The sequence below is a fragment of the Ascaphus truei genome, unplaced genomic scaffold (genome assembly GCF_040206685.1).
Source record: "Ascaphus truei isolate aAscTru1 unplaced genomic scaffold, aAscTru1.hap1 HAP1_SCAFFOLD_570, whole genome shotgun sequence".
Lineage (NCBI taxonomy): Eukaryota > Metazoa > Chordata > Amphibia > Anura > Ascaphidae > Ascaphus > Ascaphus truei.
In genome coordinates, this window is record NW_027456902.1 from 135,001 (window position 1) to 160,545 (window position 25,545).

At 49.9% G+C, this 25,545-nt stretch overlaps 1 protein-coding gene across 4 annotated transcripts in view; it reads right to left on the bottom strand.

Annotated features, from left to right (window-relative positions):
- Positions 1–4,296: 4,296 nt before the first annotated feature.
- HSD3B7 (hydroxy-delta-5-steroid dehydrogenase, 3 beta- and steroid delta-isomerase 7) overlaps positions 4,297–25,545 on the bottom strand; it is a 50,658-nt gene continuing 29,409 nt past the window's right edge. For 3 of the 4 annotated variants that reach the window (XM_075584401.1, XM_075584399.1, XM_075584400.1), the window contains 5 exons: positions 12,407–12,562; positions 10,858–10,966; positions 8,903–9,002; positions 7,919–8,081; positions 4,297–4,727 (listed from right to left, as the gene is read on the bottom strand). In XM_075584401.1, the coding sequence (XP_075440516.1) occupies positions 4,309–4,727; positions 7,919–8,081; positions 8,903–9,002; positions 10,858–10,966; positions 12,407–12,562 (947 nt within the window). In that variant the 3' untranslated portion in view covers positions 4,297–4,308. The remainder of the gene's footprint in view (positions 4,728–7,918; positions 8,082–8,902; positions 9,003–10,857; positions 10,967–12,406; positions 12,563–25,545) is intronic. The other variant, XM_075584402.1, reaches the window with a different exon arrangement.

A 25,545-nucleotide genomic window follows, 5' to 3' on the forward strand; every position in this document is an offset into this window, starting at 1 on the left:
GTAATCACCGCGCGGAACGGTGTAATCACAGCGCGGAACGGTGTAATCACAGCGCGGAACGGTGTAATCACAGCGCGGAACGGTGTAATCACAGCGCGGAACGGTGTAATCACAGCGCGGAACGGTGTAATCACAGCGCGGAACGGTGTAATCACAGCGCGGAACGGTGTAATCACAGCGCGGAACGGTGTAATCACAGCGCGGAACGGTGTAATCACAGCGCGGAACGGTGTAATCACAGCGCGGAACGGTGTAATCACAGCGCGGAACGGTGTAATCACCGCGCGGAACGGTGTAATCACAGCGCGGAACGGTGTAATCACAGCGCGGAACGGTGTAATCACAGCGCGGAACGGTGTAATCACAGCGCGGAACGGTGTAATCACCGCGCGGAACGGTGTAATCACAGCGCGGAACGGTGTAATCACAGCGCGGAACGGTGTAATCACAGCGCGGAACGGTGTAATCACCGCGCGGAACGGTGTAATCACAGCGCGGAACGGTGTAATCACAGCGCGGAACGGTGTAATCACAGCGCGGAACGGTGTAATCACAGCGCGGAACGGTGTAATCACAGCGCGGAACGGTGTAATCACAGCGCGGACCGGTGTAATCACAGCGCGGACCGGTGTAATCACAGCGCGGAACGGTGTAATCACAGCGCGGAACGGTGTAATCACAGCGCGGAACGGTGTAATCACAGCGCGGAACGGTGTAATCACAGCGCGGAACGGTGTAATCACAGCGCGGACCGGTGTAATCACAGCGCAGAACGGTGTAATCACAGCGCAGAACGGTGTAATCACAGCGCAGAACGGTGTAATTAGCTGCTCCGGGCACAGTGAATGCAATGTAGAGGCAGTTTACTGGCCTATAACACACAGGAGGGAGGCCGACGTTTCGGTCAAGGGACCTTCTTCAGGGGAAACCGAAATGTCGGCATCCTGAGTGTTATGGGCCAATATAACAGCCCCGATTTTGCATTCATTTTGTCTTTTCTTCGATATATATATATATATATATACACACACACACAGCATGCAATATAACCAGTAAGACACTGACGCAGTAATAGTGAGGGGAGATTGTTACTCCGTGTCACATGAGTACAGACTGGGATCTGCGGTACTTTTTTCCTGCTTGTTTTAGTTAGACGTCACGTGTTCCCGTCACGTGGTCCCTTCCCGTGGTCCCGGCTGTGTCTGTGTGCTTACTATATATTGGGAGCTGGGGATAAGTATTTCCATTGTCTTGTGTACATATCTGGATATCTATAAGGCAGCGCCATGCGTTGATTTTCTTTCTTGACTATATAGATATATATATATACACAGACACTGTATACTACGCCACGAAGAAGGAAGATACAGCTCACCAGTGGGACATCACTTCTCACAGCCAGAAAATGATTTAAAAATCATAATCCCCAGTGGAATGTCCGAGCGCCAAGAACGGAAAACATCGCCGCTCAGAACGATAAGACTCTTTGACACCAAAACAAGTGGACTTAATGCGGATATGGGGTTTCTCACACACTATCAGGATTTGTTGTAATGGTCCCTGCCGTTGTGCCAATGGTGAACCTATCCCTGCTTCATAGCAAAGCCAGTATAACCAGCCCCACACTGAGGAGACCCATTAAGGTCAAAGCAGGCTGTCTGTGGGTGGGTTTACTGGCTATGCACCTTAACCCTGGCTGTGCTCACAGCTGTGACCATGCAGCAAGCTTAAGCCTATAGGGGACCATGTTTATGGTTTTGAAGCAAAAGATGGCACTGTGTGCTCATTTGCATGTCATTTCCCAGAATCCCTTGCTGCAGTGGAAGCACTGTGTGCTGGGTGATAATGGTTTGCAGACCTGTCTAAGACATGCAGATGAGCATACAGTTATATTTCCATTTGCTGTATATATATATATACACACACACATACACATACTGTACACTGTATATATATATACACAGACACATATACTGTATACATATATACACACACACGCCTTGCCATCCTGCAGTGCTGTGATATAGTCTTTGTGTCTTCACATAAATAAGAGTGTGGTCCAGCAACATTAGCATATTTAGTCCTAGAGGTGCGAAGGAGGGGCACTGCTTCCCAGTACCCACCGGGTCCTAGAGGTGCGAAGGAGGGGCACTGCTTCCCAGTACCCACCGGGTCCTAGAGGTGCGAAGGAGGGGCACTGCTTCCCAGTACCCACCGGGTCCTAGAGGTGCGAAGGAGGGGCACTGCTTCCCAGTACCCACCGGGTCCTAGAGGTGCGAAGGAGGGGCACTGCTTCCCAGTACCCACCGGGTCCTAGAGGTGCGAAGGAGGGGCACTGCTTCCCAGTACCCACCGGGTCCTAGAGGTGCGAAGGAGGGGCACTGCTTCCCAGTACCCACCGGGTCCTAGAGGTGTGAAGGAGGGGCACTGCTTCCCAGTACCCACCGGGTCCTAGAGGTGCGAAGGAGGGGCACTGCTTCCCAGTACCCACCGGGTCCTAGAGGTGTGAAGGAGGGGCACTGCTTCCCAGTACCCACCGGGTCCTAGAGGTGTGAAGGAGGGGCACTGCTTCCCAGTACCCACCGGGTCCTAGAGGTGCGAAGGAGGGGCACTGCTTCCCAGGACCCACCGGGTCCTAGAGGTGCGAAGGAGGGGCACTGCTTCCCAGTACCCACCGGGTCCTAGAGGTGCGAAGGAGGGGCACTGCTTCCCAGTACCCACCGGGTCCTAGAGGTGCGAAGGAGGGGCACTGCTTCCCAGTACCCACCGGGTCCTAGAGGTGCGAAGGAGGGGCACTGCTTCCCAGTACCCACCGGGTCCTAGAGGTGCGAAGGAGGGGCACTGCTTCCCAGTACCCACCGGGTCCTAGAGGTGTGAAGGAGGGGCACTGCTTCCCAGTACCCACCGGGTCCTAAAGGTGTGTAATACCCATGTGCCCCTCTAGGGGTTCTATTCACGCACACCCATATGGTCCTAGTGGTCGATCCCTGTGCTTATCCAGTCCTAGAGGTTACGTATTTACCCCAGCCCATGTGGTCCTAGCGGTTTGAGCGCACGCCATGTGCCCCAGAGGTGTTCCCTCCAAGCCTAGCAGTGCCAACCCTCCCCTGCAACCACGAGTCCTAGAGGTCTCCAAATACCCTTCACTATTCCCGGGAGGTATCAAGATCTGTTCCCCCTTCCCTACATCCCCCTACTATTGCCCTCCCCCCCATCACTGCTCCTTCCCCCCGCCAGGCTCTGCACCAACGCATCTGTGTCCCCCCCTACTCTCACCCCCATCACTGCTCCTTCCCCCCGCCAGGCTCTGCACCAACGCATCTGTGTCCCCCCTACTCTCCCCCCCATCACTGCTCCTTCCCCCCGCCAGGCTCTGCACCAACGCATCTGTCCCCCCCCTACTCTCCCCCCCATCACTGCTCCTTCCCCCCGCCAGGCTCTGCACCAACGCATCTGTCCCCCCCCCTACTCTCACCCCCATCACTGCTCCTTCCCCCCGCCAGGCTCTGCACCAACGCATCTGTGTCCCCCCTACTCTCACCCCCTCTCCATCACTGCTCTTTCCTCCCTCCATGCTCCGCACCCACAGATCCGTGTCCCCCCCATCACTGCTCCTTCCCCCCACCAGGCTCTGCACCAACGCATCTGTGTGTCCCCTACTCTCACCCCCTCTCCATCACTGCTCTTTCCTCCCTCCAGGCTCCGCACCCACAGATCCGTGTCCCCCCCATCACTGCTCCTTTCCCCCTCCCCAGGTCCACACATCTGTGTGTCCCCTACATCCTCTCCTCCCCACCCATCACTGCTCCCCCCCCCTCCAGGCTCCGCACCCACGCATTAGTTCCCCCCCCTCACTGCTCCTTCCTGCCCTCCAGGCTCTGCACCCACTGATCTGTGTCCCCCCCATTCCCCCCCCTCACACATTAGTTTCCCCCCATCACTGCTCCTTCCCCCCCTCCAGGCTCCGCACCCAGGCCGCCCCCCGCCCCCCTCCTCACTGCTCCTTCCCCCCCTCCAGGCTCCGCACCCAGGCTGCCGTGCGCCCCCGGCTCTCCTCCTCACTGCTCCTTCCCCCCCCTCCAGGCTCCGCACCCAGGCCGCCCCCCGCCCCCGGCTCTCCTCCTCACTGCTCCTTCCCCCCCTCCAGGCTCCGCACCCAGGCCGCCCCCCGCCCCCGGCTCTCCTCCTCACTGCTCCTTCCCCCCCTCCAGGCTCCGCACCCAGGCCGCCCCCCGCCCCCGGCTCTCCTCCTCACTGCTCCTTCCCCCCCTCCAGGCTCCGCACCCAGGCCGCCCCCCGCCCCCCTCCTCACTGCTCCTTCCCCCCCTCCAGGCTCCGCACCCAGGCTGCCGTGCGCCCCCGGCTCTCCTCCCAGCCGTACAGCGGGCTGTACCCGAAGTGCCGCTCCGCCTTGTCCGTGTGCACTGTGAACGTGGTACTGGCCACGGCCAGCGTGTAGGGGTTCAGCATGGGGGCGTAGGTGCACAGTGGCCGCAGGGCCCACTGCAGCAGCACGTTGAGCAGCGCCAGCAGGTAGAGCAGCGCGTACGGGAAGAGCGGCCGCGCCCCCAGCATCCGGAAGCCGCAGGGCGCCAGGAACTCCATGTTGAAGTCCTCGTAGCTCTTGTAGGGGGAGGAGTCGTAGCAGAAGTACACCTGTCCGGCCAGAGCACACGGGACGTCCTGCAGCCGCAGCGCGGCCAACACATGCATCCAAGCGACGTTTCCTGCGGGGGAGGAGAGAGCGGAGCCCCGGGGGGACCCGTCAGGGGCGGGGAATCTCTGGTGCTGAAGGGGTTAAAGGGCCAGTCCCACGTAGGGGCAAAGTGACCTAGTGACAGGGACGTGTGAAATGGGTTAAAGGGTCAGTCCCACGTAGGGGCAAAGTGACCTAGTGACAGGGACGTGTGTAATGGGTTAAAGGGTCAGTCCCACGTAGGAGCAAAGTGACCTAATGACAGGGACGTGTGTAATGGGTTAAAGGGACAGTCCCACGTAGGGGCAAAGTGACCTAATGACAGGGACGTGTGAAATGGGTTAAAGGGCCAGTCCCACATAGGGGCAAAGTGACCTAATGACAGGGACGTGTTTAATGGGTTAAAGGGACAGTTCCATGTAGGGGCAAAGTGACCTAATGACAGGGACGTGTTTAATGGGTTAAAGGGTCAGTCCCACGTAGGAGCAAAGTGACCTAATGACAGGGACGTGTTTAATGGGTTAAAGCGTCAGTCCCACGTAGGAGCAAAGTGACCTAATGACAGGGACGTGTGTAATGGGTTAAAGGGCCAGTCCCACGTAGGGGCAAAGTGACCTAGTGACAGGGACGTGTGTAATGGGTTAAAGGGTCAGTCCCACGTAGGAGCAAAGTGACCTAATGACAGGGACGTGTGTAATGGGTTAAAGGGAGAGTCCCACGTAGGGGCAAAGTGACCTAATGACAGGGACGTGTGAAATGGGTTAAAGGGACAGTCCCACGTAGGAGCAAAGTGACCTAATGACAGGGACGTGTGAAATGGGTTAAAGGGCCAGTCCCACATAGGGGCAAAGTGACCTAATGACAGGGACGTGTTTAATGGGTTAAAGGGTCAGTCCCACGTAGGAGCAAAGTGACCTAATGACAGGGACGTGTGTAATGGGTTAAAGGGACAGTCCCACGTAGGGGCAAAGTGACCTAATGACAGGGACGTGTGTAATGGGTTAAAGGGTCAGTCCCACGTAGGGGCAAAGTGACCTAATGACAGGGACGTGTGTAATGGGTTAAAGGGTCAGTCCCACGTGGGAGCAAAGTGACCTAATGACAGGGACGTGTGTAATGGGTTAAAGGGACAGTCCCATGTAGGGGCAAAGTGACCTAATGACAGGGACGTGTTTAATGGGTTAAAGGGTCAGTCCCACGCAGGAGCAAAGTGACCCAATGACAGGGATGTGTTTAATGGGTTAAAGGGACAGTCCCACGTAGGGGCAAAGTGACCTAGTGACAGGGACGTGTGTAATGGGTTAAAGGGACAGTCCCATGTAGGGGCAAAGTGACCTAATGACAGGGACGTGTGTAATGGGTTAAAGGGACAGTCCCACGTAGGGGCAAAGTGACCTAATGACAGGGACGTGTGTAATGGGTTAAAGGGTCAGTCCCACGTAGGAGCAAAGTGACCTAATGACAGGGACGTGTGTAATGGGTTAAAGGGACAGTCCCACGTAGGGGCAAAGTGACCTAATGACAGGGACGTGTGTAATGGGTTAAAGGGTCAGTCCCACGTAGGGGCAAAGTGACCTAATGACAGGGACGTGTGTAATGGGTTAAAGGGTCAGTCCCACGTGGGAGCAAAGTGACCTAATGACAGGGACATGTGTAATGGGTTAAAGGGACAGTCCCATGTAGGGGCAAAGTGACCTAATGACAGGGACGTGTTTAATGGGTTAAAGGGTCAGTCCCACGCAGGAGCAAAGTGACCCAATGACAGGGATGTGTTTAATGGGTTAAAGGGACAGTCCCACGTAGGGGCAAAGTGACCTAGTGACAGGGACGTGTGTAATGGGTTAAAGGGACAGTCCCATGTAGGGGCAAAGTGACCTAATGACAGGGACGTGTGTAATGGGTTAAAGGGTCAGTCCCATGTAGGGGCAAGTGACCTAATGACAGGGACGTGTGTAATGGGTTAAAGGGTCAGTCCCATGTAGGGGCAAGTGACCTAATGACAGGGACGTGTTTAATGGGTTAAAGGGTCAGTCCCATGTAGGGGCAAGTGACCTAATGACAGGGACGTGTTTAATGGGTTAAAGGGACAGTCCCACGTAGGAGCAAAGTGACCTAATAAGAAATATCCTTGTTCCTCTGCATATACAAACACAGAAGTGATACTCTGCACCTCCCGCATATGTTTCGGGGCATTGTGGGACTTGCTGGGCGATCTCTTGGCTCCGTTCCCGGGAATGATATAAATCCTAGTTACGTTTCCCACGGGGAATCCAGGAGGAGTTCCCCGCGATGTAAGCTGCGTACAATGTGCGATGTCTCCGCTGAAAGCGCTCAGCTGCTCAACACGTTTCCTGTGTTTTAACATTTGGGGCGTTACAGCTGCAAGGTCCTGCATACGGCACACAAGGGGTTACAGCCGGCATGTTGGGATGTGGCTAGGCGTGCTGGGCCATGGCTCGTAGCCCTGAGGCGTGGCTCTGCGCACTGGGCGTGGCTTGGTGCATTAGTATATGGGTCTGCATGTTGAGGCGTGGCTCGGTGCGCTGGGGCGTGGCTCTGCACACTTTTGACGTGGATCAGCCTGTTAGTATAAGGCTCTACATGTTGAAATGTGATTGCGTGCTGGGACGTGGCTCTGCACATTGGGACGTGGTTCGGCATGTAGTATATGGGTCTGCAGGTTGAGACGTGGCCCTGAACGCTGGGATGTGGTTTGGCATGTAGTATATGGCTCTGCACGCTGAGACGTGGCTCTGCGAAACTGGGATGTGGCTCTGTGCACTGGGACGTGGCTCTGCGCACTGGGACGTGGCTCTGCGCACTGGGACGTGGCTCTGCGCACTGGGACGTGGCTCGGCATGTAGTATATGACTATGCACGCTGGGACGTGGCTCTGCGCACTGGGACGTGGCTCTGCGCACTGGGCCGTGGCTCGGCGTGTAGTATATGACTATGCATGCTGGGACGTGGCTCTGCGCACTGGGCCGTGGCTCGGCGTGTGGTATATGACTCTGCACGCTGGGGCGTGGCTCTGCGCACTGGGGCGTGGCTCTGCGCACTGGGACGTGGCTCTGCGCACTGGGACGTGGCTCGGCGTGTAGTATATGATTCTGCACGCTGGGGCGTGGCTCTGTGCACTGGGACGTGGCTCGGCGCGCTGGGGCGTGGCTCTGCACGCTGTGCTGGATTAGAGGCCCCTTCTATATCAGGGAATTCCCTCACCCACATAGACGCGTCCGTGCTCCGTGGACGCAGAAATAACTCTGATCACGTGGCGTCTCATCCTCAGCCCCTGACGGTAAAACTGCTTCATGAGTTGGTGGCCTTCTCCGTATATCCCCGTGGGACGCAGGGCGCAGGTGTACAGTGTCTTACCGCCATTAACCTGCAGAGACACCAGCTGGCTTTAGAGCAACACCCTGTGGTCATGGTGTGTATTGCAAGTTAATAGATGCACTATATAATATAGTGCCACCCTGTGGTGAGTGTGTATAATACACAGTGACACCCTGTGGTCATGGTGTTTATTGCAAGTTAATAGATGCACTATATAATATAGTGCCACCCTGTGGTGAGTGTGTATAATACACAGTGACACCCTGTGGTCATGGTGTGTATTGCAAGTTAATAGATGCACTATATAATAGAGTGCCACCCTGTGGTGAGCGTGTATAATACATAGTGACACCCTGTGGTTGCTCTGTGTATTACAGGTGGGTATATGACCCATTCACAGCGGTGACACCTTGTGGTCAGTTTGTGAGTTACAGGCGGGTATATAATACAGTGACACCCTGGGGTCAGTGTATGTACTGCAGGGTATATTTCTTACAGGCGTCATGAACTTACAGCGGCACTCTGTGGTTAGAACGTGTAATTGCTGGTGGGGTTTTTCTGTGCAATAGTGACACCTTGTGGTTAGTGTGTCTATTACGGATGGGTATGCTGCCCCCACTGGTCACTGTGTGAATTGCAGTGTATTGGTACTCTGCTGACACCCAGTGGTCAGTGTGCATATTGCCTTCCTGGATACAGGTAGGAGTGCAGGTACTAAATAATGAGGGTGGGAGGGGGTACGTAGCTGCCGGTGCGTTGTGTCAAAGGGAGACTAAGGTCCCAGAAGATGCAATGGATGAGCAGAGAGAGGCTGCAGGCACACAGACTTAAACACATTATATTTACTGTGCCAAACAGACCAAATAGTACCTTGCTCCCATTGGCCGCCAGGACCAGTTCCTCTGCCCGTGCTTTGCTGACCGGATACGGCTGCGAATGAGACACTCTGTATTCCGTGTCCTCGTTCCCCCTGGGGCAGGAGGAAAAGCTGAATCAGGGACAAGCGGTATACTGCGGGGGGGACAGGCGGTATACTGCGGGGGGGACAGGCGGTATACTGCGGGGGGGACAGGCGGTATACTGCGGGGGGGACAGGCGGTATACTGCGGGGGGGACAGGCGGTATACTGCGGGGGGGACAGGCGGTATACTGCGGGGGGGACAGGCGGTATACTGCGGGGGGGACAGGCGGTATACTGCGGGGGGGACAGGCGGTATACTGTGGGGGGGACAGGTGGTATACTGCGGCCGGGACAGGCGGTATACTGTGGGGGGGACAGGCGGTATACTGCGGGGGGGACAGGCGGTATACTGCGGGGGGGACAGGCGGTATGCTGCGGGGGGGACAGGCGGTATACTGCGGGGGGGACAGGCGGTATACTGCGGGGGGGACAGGCGGTATACTGCGGGGGGGACAGGCGGTATACTGCGGGGGGGACAGGTGGTATGCTGCGGGGGGGACAGGCGGTATACTGCGGGGGGGACAGGCGGTATACTGCGGGGGGGACAGGCGGTATACTGCGGGGGGGACAGGCGGTATACTGCGGGGGGGACAGGCGGTATACTGCGGGGGGGACAGGCGGTATACTGTGGGGGGGACAGGCGGTATACTGCGGCCGGGACAGGCGGTATACTGCGGGGGGGACAAGCGGTATACTGCGGGGGGGACAGGCGGTATACTGCGGGGGGGACAGGCGGTATACTGCGGGGAAGGAAGCACAGACGCCCGCTAGGAAACGGAGAGGGGAGACAGTCATGTGTGAGGTGTGTGTGTGTGTGTGTATGTACACACACACACCTCTGTAACAAATGTGTGTGTATACGCATACACACAGTGTATAATTTATATACAAACACACACCCCTATCTCTGTAACAAATGTGTGTGTATATATATATATAAAAACAACATTACCATTCTCTCGTCCGGTAAAGAAAGACTGCACTCGGTTCAGTAATCATGCTGGGGGTGCTCCCCCGTGAGAAAGGTCCTATTCCAGGACCGAAACGTCGGATTGGGCGACTTATCTTTTCTATTCAGATGCCCAATACAGTTTCTCATGATTACTGAGCCGAGTGCCGTCTGTCTGTACCGGACGAGAGAATGGTAATGTTGTATTTATATTATTTGAGACTAGCACCTGTCTAAATGAACCAGTACATTGAGTGCAAGCTGTGATGTTTGTTTTTATATATATATATATATACACACGCACACACGCACACACACACACATATATATATATACACACACACACACACACACACACACACACACACACACACACACACACACACACACACACACACACACACACACACACACACATATATATACACACACACACACACACACACACACACACACACACACACACACACACACACACACACACACACACACACACACACATATAGACACACACACACACACACACATATAAATTATTTGATATTATATATCTAGTCTTATGCTAATGTGTGCGCTTCTATAGGGGGCTATAGGCTTATGAGGAAAGAGATATAAGGGGGTGTGCTTATATGGGGAGTTCTCAGAATGCGGGTATAATTGCATGGACAGCACACTATCCCCTGGGGGTCCGGCAGGGTGACAGTGCAGGGGGATGAGGGATATCCCTGCTTCAGCACACTATCCCCTGGGGGTCCAGCAGGGTGACAGCGCAGGGGGATGAGGGATATCCCTGCTTCAGCACACTATCCCTTGGGGGTCCGGCAGGGTGACAGCGCAGGGGGATGAGGGATATCCCTGCTTCAGCACACTATCCCCTGGGGGTCCGGCAGGGTGACAGCGCAGAGCCCCATGTACCTGTAGAAGGGGTCTCCGTGTACGTTCGGACCCACAACCTCCATGCTGCTGGTATACACCAGGTACTGCACCCCCTCCTCCTCACACGCTCTCAGCACGTTCTGCGTCCCTGCAAACACGCCCCCCCCCATGTTATGTCCGTGTACGAGACCCCCGCGGGTCCCACGCCGCTGCAGAACCCCTGTAATGGGAACTACGGAGTTAATTGTAAGGAGCTGGGCGGTTATATAGCACGGGGCGGGTTATAGCGTCAGGTAATCAGATTTCAGCCCCGTGAGACACACACACGCGCACACACGCACACACACGCGCACACACACACACACACAGAGACACACGCACGCATGCACACACACCCCACCCCCCCTCTAGACTTGGGGCAGCCAACTACAGTCCTCAAGGGCCACCAACATGCCAGGTATTAGGGATATCCCTGCTTCAGCACAGGGGGATGAGTTATTGACTGTCATTGATTGAGCCCCCTGTGCTGAAGCAGCGATATTCCCAATGCCTGACCTGTTGGTGGCCCTGGTGTAGACGGATGAGCCCCCCTGTCTTTATCCCTCGGTGGGGGATTCTCACTGTCCTTGCGGGACTCCCTGAGTACTACATTTAGAGTGTCAGCTCTGCGGGGCAGGAATCCTACGTACAGTACTATGTCAGAAGAACAGAAATATTACCCCCCCCCCCCCCAGTATAAATAGCCCCGCACGGCAGGGTCAGTGTCTCCCTCTTATTCCAGAATCTGACTCTTCTCTCCCATGTTGGGGTGTCTCTCTTCTCTCCCATGTTGGGGTGTCTCTCCTCTCTCTCCCACATACCATGGGGTGAGTCTACTCTATGCTACTACTCATCCCTCCATTTGTCCCTCTCTCTCCCCTTCCTCGCCTCTCTCGGACTCTCTTAATCTCTCCCTTTCTCTCTCCTTCCTCTCACCCCCCCCTCTGACTCCCTTCCTCTCTCCCCCCCGACTCCCTTCCTCTCCCCCCCACGCCCTTCCTCTCCCCCCCGACTCCCTTCCTCTCCCCCCCGACTCCCTTCCTCTCCCCCCGACTCTCTCCCCCCGACTTCCTTCCTCTCCCCCCCCCCCCCCCCCGACTCCCTTCCTCTCTATCTCTCCCCCTCGTTCCTCCGCATGGTGACCTGTGACCTGTCCTCTCCCTTTCTCTCTCCTCCCTCTCTCTGACTCCCTTCCCCTCCCCCCTCCGACTCCCTTCCTCTCCCCCCCCCGACTCCCTTCCTCTCCCCCCCCCCCTACTCCCTTCCTCTCCCCCCCCGACTCCCTTCCTCTTCCCCCCCCCGACTCCCTTCCTCTCCCCCCCCCCCCGACTCCCTTCCTCTCCCCCCCCGACTCCCTTCCTCTCCCCCCCCCCGACTCCCTTCCTCTCCCCCCCCCGACTCCCTTCCTCTCTCCCCCCCTTCTGACTCCCTTCCGCTCTCCCCCCCCAACTTTCTTCCTCTCTCTCCCCCCCCTCCCGACTCCCTTCCTGTCTATCTCTCCCCGTTCCTCCTCCTCTCCCCCTCGTTCCTCCGCATGGTGACCTCTGACCTGTTACATTGACCTCGGTGACCTTGCTGGCCGGCACACGTCCCCAGACATCCACCAGACTGGCCGTGTGTATGACGAGGTGACAGCCGCGGAGCGCCGAGCGGACGTCACTCAGAGACGCGATGTCTCCGCGGAGCAGCCGCACTCTCACCTTGTCTAAAAAGAGAGCGCAGGGTGAGACATCCAGGCTGTCTAAAGAGAGAGCGCAGGGTGAGACATCCAGGATGTCTAAAGAGAGCGCGCAGGGTGAGACATCCAGGCTGTCTAAAGAGAGAGCGCAGGGTGAGACATCCAGGCTGTCTAAAGAGAGAGCGCAGGGTGAGACATCCAGGCTGTCTAAAGAGAGCGCGCAGGGTGAGACATCCAGGCTGTCTAAAGAGAGAGCGCAGGGTGAGACATCCAGGCTGTCTAAAGAGAGAGCGCAGGGTGAGACATCCAGGCTGTCTAAAGAGAGCGCGCAGGGTGAGACATCCAGGCTGTCTAAAGAGAGAGCGCAGGGTGAGACATCCAGGCTGTCTAAAGAGAGCGCGCAGGGTGAGACATCCAGGCTGTCTAAAGAGAGAGCGCAGGGTGAGACATCCAGGCTGTCTAAACAGAGAGCGCAGGGTGAGACATCCAGGCTGTCTAAAGAGAGCGCGCAGGGTGAGACATCCAGGCTGTGTAAAGAGAACTCAGAGAATAAGAGAGACATTCAGTCTGTCTAAAGAGAGCAGTGAGTGAGAGATAGCCAGGCTGTCTAAAACAAGATGGGAGAGTGAGACATCAGGCTGTCTAAAGAGAGCAGAGTGAGACATTCAGTCTGTCTAAAGAGAGAGAGCAGTGAGTGAGAGACATCCAGGCTGTCTAAAAAGAGAGCGGAGAGTGAGGCATTCAGTCTGTCTAAAGAGAGAGCAAAGTGATAGAAACAAGTAGAAAGAGAATGCATGGTGAAAAAGAGACAACCAGCCTGTGTAAAGACAGTGCCGACTGAGAGGGAGAAAAAGAGAGTGTGTGTGAGAGATACTGAGAGCCACAGAGAGAGAACATTAATCCCTGCGAGACAGTCTGGGACATGGGGAATACTGTCTCATTTCATGGACTACGTCCTACTGTATGTGATACAGAAGAGAGGAGGGGGGGAGAGAAAAGGGGGGGAGAGAGGAGGGGGTGAGAGATGGGAGGGGGGGAGAGATGGGATGGGGGGAGAGATGGGACGGGGGGAGAGATGGGACGGGGGGAGAGATGGGACGGGGGGAGAGATGGGACGGGGGGAGAGAAAAGGGGGGGAGAGAGGAGGGGGGGAAAGATGGGATGGGGGGAGAGATGGGATGGGAGGAGAGATGGGATGGGGGGGAGAGATGGGATGGGGGGAGAGATGGGACGGGGGGAGAGATGGGACGGGGGGAGAGATGGGACGGGGGGAGAGATGGGACGGGGAGAGAGATGGGACGGGGGGAGAGATGGGACGGGGGGAGAGATGGGACGGGGGGAGAGATGGGAGGAGGGGAGAGAGATGGGATGGGGGAGGTAGAGGAGGGGGAGGGGAGAGAGGGGGGAGAGAGGAGGGTGGAGAGAGATGGGGGAGAGAGGAGAGAAACGGGGGAGAGAGAGAAGGGCAGTGAGAGAGGGTTGAGAGGTGGGGGGAGAGAGAAGAGAGAGTGAAAGAAGGGGAGGGAGACAGTTGATGGGAAAACTTGTTTCAGAAGAAGTCTCTGGGCGTTTGATGTCATCTTAATATTAATAACAATAAGCCTATTTACACACACACTGCTGAGAGATTGTGCACACATTACCTCTGTATTAGCTGGCGTGTGCACACATTACCTCTGTATTAGTTGGCGTGTGTACACATTACCTCTGTATTAGCTGGCGTGTGCACACATTATCTCTGTATTAGTTGGCGTGTGTACACATTACCTCTGTATTAGCTGGCGTGTGCACACATTACCTCTGTATTAGTTGGCGTGTGTACACATTACCTCTGTATTAGCTGGCGTGTGCACACATTACCTCTGTATTAGTTGGCGTGTGTACATACATCACACCCCGACTCACAGGACACGCCTCCCTTCTAGGCTGACCATACGTACCGGTTTAAACGGGACAGTACCGCTTTTTTCATATTTCCCGACCGTCCCGTCGTTTTAATATAAATGTAAAGTTTGTCCCGTTTTTAATAAACTATATATAGTTTTTAATTTTTTGTATAACACTGAGCGCGGGGTGTTTATTTCCCATAAGGCTCTCTGCTAATCACTGCGTACAGTGACACCTAGTGTGACGGAAGAGGAAGTTCCATTTACTTTATCCAATCAGGGCCCGGCTTCTCGCCCAGAGAGAGCGCAGCGCTGGTAAGAGACGGAGCGAACGCGTTCTCGCTGCTTAGTACGCCCAGGGAGAGCGCAGCGCTAGTAAGAGACGGAGCGAACACGTTCTCGCTGCTTAGTACGCCCAGAGAGAGCGCAGCGCTAGTAAGCGACGGAGCGAACGCGTTCTCGCTGCTTAGTACGCCCAGAGAGAGCGCAGCGCTAGTAAGAGACGGAGCGAACGCGTTCTCGCTGCTTAGTACGCCCAGAGAGAGCGCAGCGCTAGTAAGCGACGGAGCGAACGCGTTCTCGCTGCTTAGTACGGTCGGAGTCCCACGTTGTACTCATATCACTGTTTCCTTAGCGTTGGCGGCTGGAAAACTGACCCCCCCCCACTGAACCTTCTAGAAATCCTACTGTAAAGTAAATGCCCTGCAGTGGGGTGTGGGGGTAAATAAAACGTTTGTTATTGTGACTCAGTAAAGTAAATGCCCCGCAGTGGGGTGTGGGGGTAAATAAAACGTTTGTTATTGTGACTCAGTAAAGTAAATGCCCCGCAGTGGGGTGTGCGGGTAAATAAAACGTTTGTTATTGTGACTCAGTAAAGTAAATGCCCCGCAGTGGGGTGTGCGGGTAAATAAAACGTTTGTTATTGTGACTCAGTAAAGTAAATGCCCCGCAGTGGGGTGTGGGGGTAAATAAAACTTTTGTTATTGTGACTCAGTAAAGTAAATGCCCCGCAGTGGGGTGTGCGGGTAAATAAAACGTTTGTTATTGTGACTCAGTAAAGTAAATGCCCCGCAGTGGGGTGTGCGGGTAAATAAAACGTTTGTTATTGTGACTCAGTAAGGTAAATGCCCCGCAGTGGGGTGTGCGGGTAAATAAAACGTTTGTTATTGTGACTCAGTAAGGTAAATGCCCCGCAGTGGGGTGTGGGGGTAAATAAAACGTTTGTTATTGTGACTCAGTAAAGTAAATGCCCCGCAGTGGGGTGTGGGGGTAAATAAAACGTTTGTTATTGTGACTCAGTAAAGTAAATGCCCCGCAGTGGGGTGTGCGGGTAAATAAAACGTTTGTTATTGTGACTCAGTAAAGTAAATGCCCCGCAGTGGGGTGTGCGGGTAAATAAAACGTTTGTTATTGTGACTCAGTAAAGTAAATGCCCCGCAGTGGGGTGTGGGGGTAAATAAAACTTTTGTTATTGTGACTCAGTAAAGTAAATGCCCCGCAGTGGGGTGTGCGGGTAAATAAAACGTTTGTTATTGTGACTCAGTAAAGTAAATGCCCCGCAGTGGGGTGTGCGGGTAAATAAAACGTTTGTTATTGTGACTCAGTAAGGTAAATGCCCCGCAGTGGGGTGTGCGGGTAAATAAAACGTTTGTTATTGTGACTCAGTAAGGTAAATGCCCCGCAGTGGGGTGTGGGGGTAAATAAAACGTTTGTTATTGTGACTCAGTAAGGTAAATGCCCCGCAGTGGGGTGTGGGGGTAAATAAAACGTTTGTTATTGTGACTCAGTAAGGTAAATGCCCCGCAGTGGGGTGTGCGGGTAAATAAAACGTTTGTTATTGTGACTCAGTAAAGTAAATGCCCCGCAGTGGGGTGTGCGGGTAAATAAAACGTTTGTTATTGTGACTCAGTAAAGTAAATGCCCCGCAGTGGGGTGTGCGGGTAAATAAAACGTTTGTTATTGTGACTCAGTAAAGTAAATGCCCCGCAGTGGGGTGTGGGGGTAAATAAAACGTTTGTTATTGTGACTCAGTAAAGTAAATGCCCCGCAGTGGGGTGTGCGGGTAAATAAAACGTTTGTTATTGTGACTCAGTAAAGTAAATGCCCCGCAGTGGGTTGTGGGGGTGCACATGCCGGGGACGGTGGCCTCGCTCAGACGCGGGGGCGGCTGTACTGCTGTTACGTTAGGTTTTGTTGTGCCCGTATGCTCGCCCTAGCAATGCCAAAGACACACAGAGGCGAAACCGCAGTTTTAATGACGATCTCCAAAAGGAATTCAAATGTATTAAAAAGGGACAAACACTGCAGGGAGGGAACAAAGCGCTCCGCCAGCATCGCACCGCCCATCTTTCCATCGCTCATGGAGGTAGAAGTGACATCAGCCAACATCTACACAGCCAGAAACATAACGATGCTGAAAGGACTCCGGCTTCAGTTAAAAACATCGCTTCGTTTACGAGACGTGATGGCGAAAGCGATACAATTGCAGCGCGCGAAGCTCTTTTTGCTTATCGTACTGGGCGTCACGGCCAATGTTTTCGCGCAAATGATTGCTTGTCGACATTGATAAAGAAAATGTATAAACCCACATTTTCTTCAGTACCAATTCGGAAGCAATAATTACCAACGTTTTATCACCGCACATATTGGGCAAAGTCATAGAGGATTTGAATAAAACAAAAAGCTTTACAGTCAGGTTAGATGCATCAAACAATAAAGACATCAAACTTTTTCCAGTCGTTGTGCGGTACTTTTTGCCAAATTGTGGTGTTCACGACAAAATGAGAGACTTTGTGTCCTTACCCGGTGAAACTCCCGGCCTGCACTGTGCTATGCTGAAGGAAGCCATTGACACATTTGCTTTACGAAACGAACGTGTTGCTTTGTGGGCAGGTCACACCAACACCACTTCTGGCAAAAGTAATGTGTGGCGCAAACTTGGAACTGAACTGAAGCGGCCGATTATCGGTATCGGGTTTGGGGCGCACGCTGTACACAGTTGTCTCCAGTGTGCTGCCGACTGTTTACCAAATGATATTGAATGTTTTGCAGTGAAAGTATACAAATACTTCCATATATACACAGATACCAATACTTCCATATATACACAGTTACCAATACTTCCATATATACACAGTTACCAATACTTCCATATATACACAGATACCAATACTTCCATACATACACAGTTACCAATACTTCCATATATACACAGTTACCAATACTTCCATATATACACAGTTACCAATACTTCCAAATATACACAGATACCAATACTTCCATACATACACAGTTACCAATACTTCCATACATACACAGATACCAATACTTCCATACATACACAGTTACCAATACTTCCATACATACACAGATACCAATACTTCCATATATACACAGATACCAATACTTCCATATATACACAGTTACCAATACTTCCATATATACACAGTTACCAATACTTCCATATATACACAGATACCAATACTTCCATATATACACAGTTACCAATACTTCCATATATACACAGTTACCAATACTTCCATATATACACAGATACCAATACTTCCATATATACACAGTTACCAATACTTCCATATATACACAGTTACCAATACTTCCATATATACACAGTTACCAATACTTCCATATATACACAGTTACCAATACTTCCATATATACACAGTTACCAATACTTCCATATATACACAGTTACCAATACTTCCATATATACACTGTTACCAATACTTCCATATATACACAGTTACCAATACTTCCATATATACACAGTTACCAATACTTCCATATATACACAGTTACCAATACTTCCATATATACACAGTTACCAATACTTCCATATATACACAGATACCAATACTTCCATACATACACAGATACCAATACTTCCATACATACACAGTTACCAATACTTCCATACATACACAGTTACCAATACTTCCATACATACACAGTTACCAATACTTCCATATATACACAGTTACCAATACTTCCATATATACACAGTTACCAATACTTCCATATATACACAGTTACCAATACTTCCATATATACACAGTTACCAATACTTCCATATATACACAGATACCAATACTTCCATACATACACAGATACCAATACTTCCATACATACACAGTTACCAATACTTCCATACATACACAGTTACCAATACTTCCATATATACACAGTTACCAATACTTCCATACATACACAGTTACCAATACTTCCATACATACACAGTTACCAATACTTCCATATATACACAGTTACCAATACTTCCATATATACACAGTTACCAATACTTCCATATATACACAGTTACCAATACTTCCACATATACACAGTTACCAATACTTCCACATATACACAGTTACCAATACTTCCACATATACACAGTTACCAATACTTCCACATATACACAGTTACCAATACTTCCACATATACACAGTTACCAATACTTCCACATATACACAGTTACCAATACTTCCACATATACACAGTTACCAATACTTCCACATATACACAGTTACCAATACTTCCACATATACACAGTTACCAATACTTCCACATATACACAGTTACCAATACTTCCACATATACACAGTTACCAATACTTCCACATATACACAGTTACCAATACTTCCACATATACACAGTTACCAATACTTCCACATATACACAGATACCAATACTTCCACATATACACAGTTACCAATACTTCCACATATACACAGTTACCAATACTTCCACATATACACAGATACCAATACTTCCATATATACACAGTTACCAATACTTCCATATATACACAGATACCAATACTTCCATATATACACAGTTACCAATACTTCCACATATACACAGTTACCAATACTTCCACATATACACAGTTACCAATACTTCCACATATATACAGTTACCAATACTTCCACATATACACAGTTACCAATACTTCCACATATACACAGTTACCAATACTTCCACATATACACAGTTACCAATACTTCCACATATACACAGTTACCAATACTTCCACATATACACAGTTACCAATACTTCCACATATACACAGTTACCAATACTTCCACATATACACAGTTACCAATACTTCCACATATACACTGTTACCAATACTTCCACATATACACAGATACCAATACTTCCACATATACACAGTTACCAATACTTCCACATATACACAGTTACCAATACTTCCATATATACACAGATACCAATACTTCCATATATACACAGTTACCAATACTTCCATACATACACAGATACCAATACTTCCATACATACACAGTTACCAATACTTCCACATATACACAGTTACCAATACTTCCATATATACACAGTTACCAATACTTCCATATATACACAGTTACCAATACTTCCATATATACACAGTTAGAGTTGAAGAACTTAAAAACTTTTGTGACTTAAGGGAGTGGCTCAGTGAGTAAAGACACTGACTGGCACTGAGTGTGGAGCAGGGGAGCCTGGTTCATATTTGGGTGTCGGCTCCTTGTGACCTTGGGCAAGTCACTTTATCTCCCTGTGCCTCAGGCACCAAAACATAGATTGTAAGCTCCACGGGGCAGGGACCTGTGTCTGCTAAATGTCTCTGTAACGCGCTGCGTATAACTAGCAGCGCTATACAAGAACACGCTGTTATTATTACTTTGCAGGAAACAATTACGCTACATTGTTCGAGCATGGAAATACAAGATTTCTGTCCTTGGGACCATCAATTGACAGAATTTTAAGCATGTTAGATGGGCTTACTTCTTATTTTCTTTCTCAAGAAAAATGCCCTGTTATGTTACGAAAATGGTTTGAAAATCCCTGTTTGAAATTGTGGTTGTCATTTGCAAGAGATCAAGTGTCCACGTTCCAAACATACATCAGTTTAAGTGAAAAAGATAAAATTTCAGCTACAGAAGTAGCCATAACCATTGAAAATCTTGTAAACAATTTATAGTCCAGAAAAAGTGAAGTGTTTGTAACTAGTGATGTCAAAAAACAAGTGAAAATGTTAGTAGATTCGGGGGAAATGAACGAGGACACGCTTTTTGAGGTAGTTGAGAATTTCTATGAAACCGGCTTAGAAAATATCAAGAAGTGGAAGTGGAGGAAACACTGAGAAGTTCATGTGGGAGCTGCTAAGGAAGGCACCGGAATGGACAGAAATGCAGGACAGCCTGAACGAGGAACTCATCGCACACACACACACACGCGCACGCACGCACACACACAAACAGAAGAAACTTGTGTATTCGATCAGTGGACCCTCATAAAATCTACAATTGTGAGGCAGCTGGATACATGGAATAAAGAAAACATTTCTGTATCTGATAGACGGGTCAAGATTTTTTCTGAAATGAGCGAAAAACGCCTAAACTTTCAAGACTATTCATCCCACGGGCAGTACAAAGGACTCGGGGCCATCCCTTAAGGTTGGAGGAAAGGAAATTTCACCAGCAACAAAGGAAAGGGTTCTTTACAGTAAGGGCAGTTACAGTGTGGGATTCATTACCCATGGAGACTGTGATGGCAGATACAATAGATTTGTTCAAAAAAAGGTTGGACATCTTTTTAGTTGGGAAAGGTATACAGGGGTATACCAAATAAGTATATATGGGAAGGATGTTGATCCAGGGATTAATCCGATTGCCAATTCTTGGAGTCAGGAAGGAATTTATTTTCCCCCTTATGAGATAACATTGGATAATATGACTCTGGGGTTTGTGTTTGCCTTCCTCTGGATCAATAAGAAAGTATAGATATAGGATAAAGTATCTGTTGTCTAAATTTAGCATAGGTTGAACTTGATGGACGTACGTCTTTTTTCAACCTCATCTACTATGTAACTATGTAACTATGTAACTATGTAACTATGTAATATTGTTGAGTTATTCTTTGTCTCCCAGGAAGTACAGCACCTGTCGAGAATATTTTCTGTTATGAACAGTATGTGGTCCAAGGAGAAACCTAGATTACGTGTTGAGACAATGAGGGCTATGTTACTTGTAAAACAGAATTGGGTCTTGGGGTGTGACAAGTTTTATGATACGGTGCTGAAAGTCCGACATTTCCTGCGTAAGATTACTTTATCGGAAAAATATTCATGGTACAATCGTGGTGAAATACAGCCCCCTCTACGCCTACCTAAATTTGTGTATGAGATCTGTCACTGAAGAATAATTGTTAGTTCAATTTATTCATGTAATAAACTTTTGTTAGCGTCTTACTTTTTCATGAATACGGAATATTACATAACTCGGCCCCGTTTTTGCCATCCCAATGTCCCGTTTTTGTCTCAAGGAAATATGGTCAGCATACTCCCTTCTCACACGGCCATTTATTCCTTCTCCCCCAATAAGGTTAGTGTGGCATGATCCATCCTTCATAAAACCATGCTGACTATTACAGCTCAACCCCGCTATAACGCGATCCGCTACAGCGCGAATCGCTTATAACACGATGCGCGTGTGGCTCCCAATCTTTGTATTTATGAATACTTGATATAGCGCCGGTCCCTGTGGGCTCCCAATGTCTATGGACGCAGCCTAAGACAGGGGAGGGCAGGACAGTAAGGAGATAGGAGTAAGTTAGGAGTAAGTTAAGAGTGAGTTAGTAACTTAAGAGTTATTAATATAGAAGTTAGTGAGTTAGAAGTAAGTTTGTCATTTATGAGTTAGTAAGTCAGTAATTTAGAAGTTAGTGAGTTAGTAAGTTAGAAGATAGTGAGTTAGTGAGTTAGGAGATAGTGAGTTAGGAGATAGTGAGTTAGGAGATAGTGAGTTAGAAGATAGTGAGTTAGTGAGTTAGGAGATAGTGAGTTAGGAGATAGTGAGTTAGGAGATAGTGAGTTAGTGAGTTAGGAGATAGTGAGTTAGGAGATAGTGAGTTAGGAGATAGTGAGTTAGTGAGTTAGGAGATAGTGAGTTAGGAGATAGTGAGTTAGGAGATAGTGAGTTAGTGAGTTAGGAGATAGTGAGTTAGGAGATAGTGAGTTAGGAGATAGTGAGTTAGTGAGTTAGGAGATAGTGAGTTAGGAGATAGTGAGTTAGGAGATAGTGAGTTAGGAGATAGTGAGTTAGGAGATAGTGAGTTAGGAGATAGTGAGTTAGTGAGTTAGTAAGTTAGAAGATAGTGAGTTCGGAGATAGTGGGTTAGGAGATAGTGAGTTAGGAGATAGTGAGTTAGTGAGTTAGGAGTGAGTTAGGAGATAGTGAGTTAGGAGATAGTGAGTTAGGAGATAGTGAGTTAGTGAGTTAGGAGATAGTGAGTTAGTGAATTATTAAGTAAGGCAGTCGGTGCTGAGACAGGCCACGGCAGTCTCCTGTTCAAAGGTGTTCTGGGACCAGACACCTATTACCTGGACATTCCTAGCGGTGGTAACATCCACGCGGGACCCCCCCAGCAGAGAGGCGGAAACATCGCGGACCACCCTTCGGCATACGTGGATCACAAGTACAGCACCAGCACGCCCGGCACACACCTATCCCAACAGGTGCACCACCATTTACCTGGAGAGCGCTGCTCCTTACACTTTGGGTGGGCTGGACCCTGGGGAGAGGGACATCAATGTATTGGTGCCTAGCGCCCAGAGCACTGGGGGGGACAGTCCCTGGGGCTCCGGGTTAGGCGCTCTATATACTACGTGTGTTATGTTATGTTGCACATTTGTTATTATACGTTACTGTCCAGTAAATACTGTTACACCCTGTGTGCAATTACTGTCCAGTAAATACTGTTACACCCTGTGTGCAATTACTGTCCAGTAAATACTGTTACACCCTGTGTGCAATTACTGTCCAGTAAATACTGTTACACCCTGTGTGCAATTACTGTCCAGTAAATACTGTTACACCCTGTGTGCAATTACTGTCCAGTAAATACTGTTACACCCTGTGTGCAATTACTGTCCAGTAAATACTGTTACACCCTGTGTGCAATTACTGTCCAGTAAATACTGTTACACCCTGTGTGCAATTACTGACTGTATTGTCTTGGGAGGGGGTATCCCACTGCGCGAGGACCCTTCCCAGGTGGAGGCGCTGTTATTATATTCATTACACACACCCCAGGCTCCCAGCAGCGGAGGCTCACACTCCTGTGAGCCACAGGTATTGCACCGCACGCACCGCAGTCTCCTTATCTCCCAAGGGGAGGGGGGGGGGGGGGGGACGTGCGCTACAGTTACAGCTCGATTACTGGGATCTTAAATACTTTATTGTACAACGCACACAATTGTACATTATTTCTAACGCGATCCGCTTATAGCGCGATGCGATTCTTTGGACCCCAAGCGCAGCGTTATAAGGGGATTGAGCTGTAATTTTGTTTTCCATTAGGTATTCCTGAATATTATACCGTATTAAACCTTCAAGTAGTTTCCCTATATTGAAGTCAGGCTTACAGGTCTGTAATTCCCCGGGTGTGATCTAGCTCCCTTTTTAAATATAGGCACCACATCTGCTTTACGCCAATCTTGTGGTACTGAGCCTGTGGAAATGGAGTCCTTGAATATTAAATGTAATGGTTTGGCTATTACTGAGCTTAACGCCTTAAGAACTCTTGGATGTATGTCATCGGGGCAGAATTATGACATCACTCCGCGTGTTATTACAGCGTTTCACGTGTTATTACATCTCTGGGAGTAATTACACCGCTCTGCGTGTTATATCTCACTACGTGTTATTACACCGCTCTGCGTGTTGTATCGCACTACGTGTTATTACACCGCTCTGCGTGTTATATCTCACTACGTGTTATTACACCGCTCTGCGTGTTATATCTCATTACGTGTTATTACACCGCTCTGCGTGTTATATCTCATTACGTGTTATTACACCGCTCTGCGTGTTATATCTCATTACGTGTTATTACACCGCTCTGCGTGTTATAACTCACTACGTGTTATTACACCGCTCTGCGTGTTATATCTCATTACGTGTTATTACACCGCTCTGCATGTTATATCTCACTACGTGTTATTACACCGCTCTGCGTGTTATATCTCATTACGTGTTATTACACCGCTCTCCGTGTTATATCTCATTACGTGTTATTACACCGCTCTGCGTGTTATATCTCATTACGTATTATTACACCGCTCTCCGTGTTATATCTCATTACGTGTTATTACACCGCTCTGCGTGTTATATCTCACTACGTGTTATTACACCGCTCTGCGTGTTATATATCACTACGTGTTATTACACCGCTCTGCGTGTTATATCTCACTCCGTGTTATTACACCGCTCTGCGTGTTATATCTCACTACGTGTTATTACGCCGCTCTGTGTGTTATATCTCACTACGTGTTATTACACCGCTCTGCGTGTTGTATCTCACTACGTGTTATTACGCCGCTCTGCGTGTTATATCTCATTACGTGTTATTACACCGCTCTGCGTGTTATATCTCATTACGTGTTATTACACCGCTCTGCGTGTTATATCTCACTACGTGTTATTACACCGCTCTGCGTGTTATATCTCACTACGTGTTATTACACCGCTCTGCGTGTTATATCTCATTACGTGTTATTACACCGCTCTGCGTGTTATATCTCATTACGTGTTATTACACCGCTCTGCGTGTTATATCTCACTACGTGTAATTACACCGCTCTGCGTGTTATATCTCATTACGTGTTATTACACCGCTCTGCATGTTATATCTCATTACGTGTTATTACGCCGCTCTGCGTGTTATATCTCATTACGTGTTATTACACCGCTCTGTGTGTTATATCTCACTACGTGTTATTACACCGCTCTGCGTGTTATATCTCACTCCGTGTTATTACACCGCTCTGCGTGTTATATCTCATTACGTGTTATTACACCGCTCTGCGTGTTATATCTCATTACGTGTTATTACACCGCTCTGCATGTTATATCTCACTACGTGTTATTACACCGCTCTGCGTGTTATATCTCACTACGTGTAATTACACCGCTCTGCATGTTATATCTCATTACGTGTTATTACACCGCTCTGCGTGTTATATCTCACTACGTGTTATTACACCGCTCTGCGTGTTGTATCTCACTACGTGTTATTACGCCGCTCTGCGTGTTATATCTCATTACG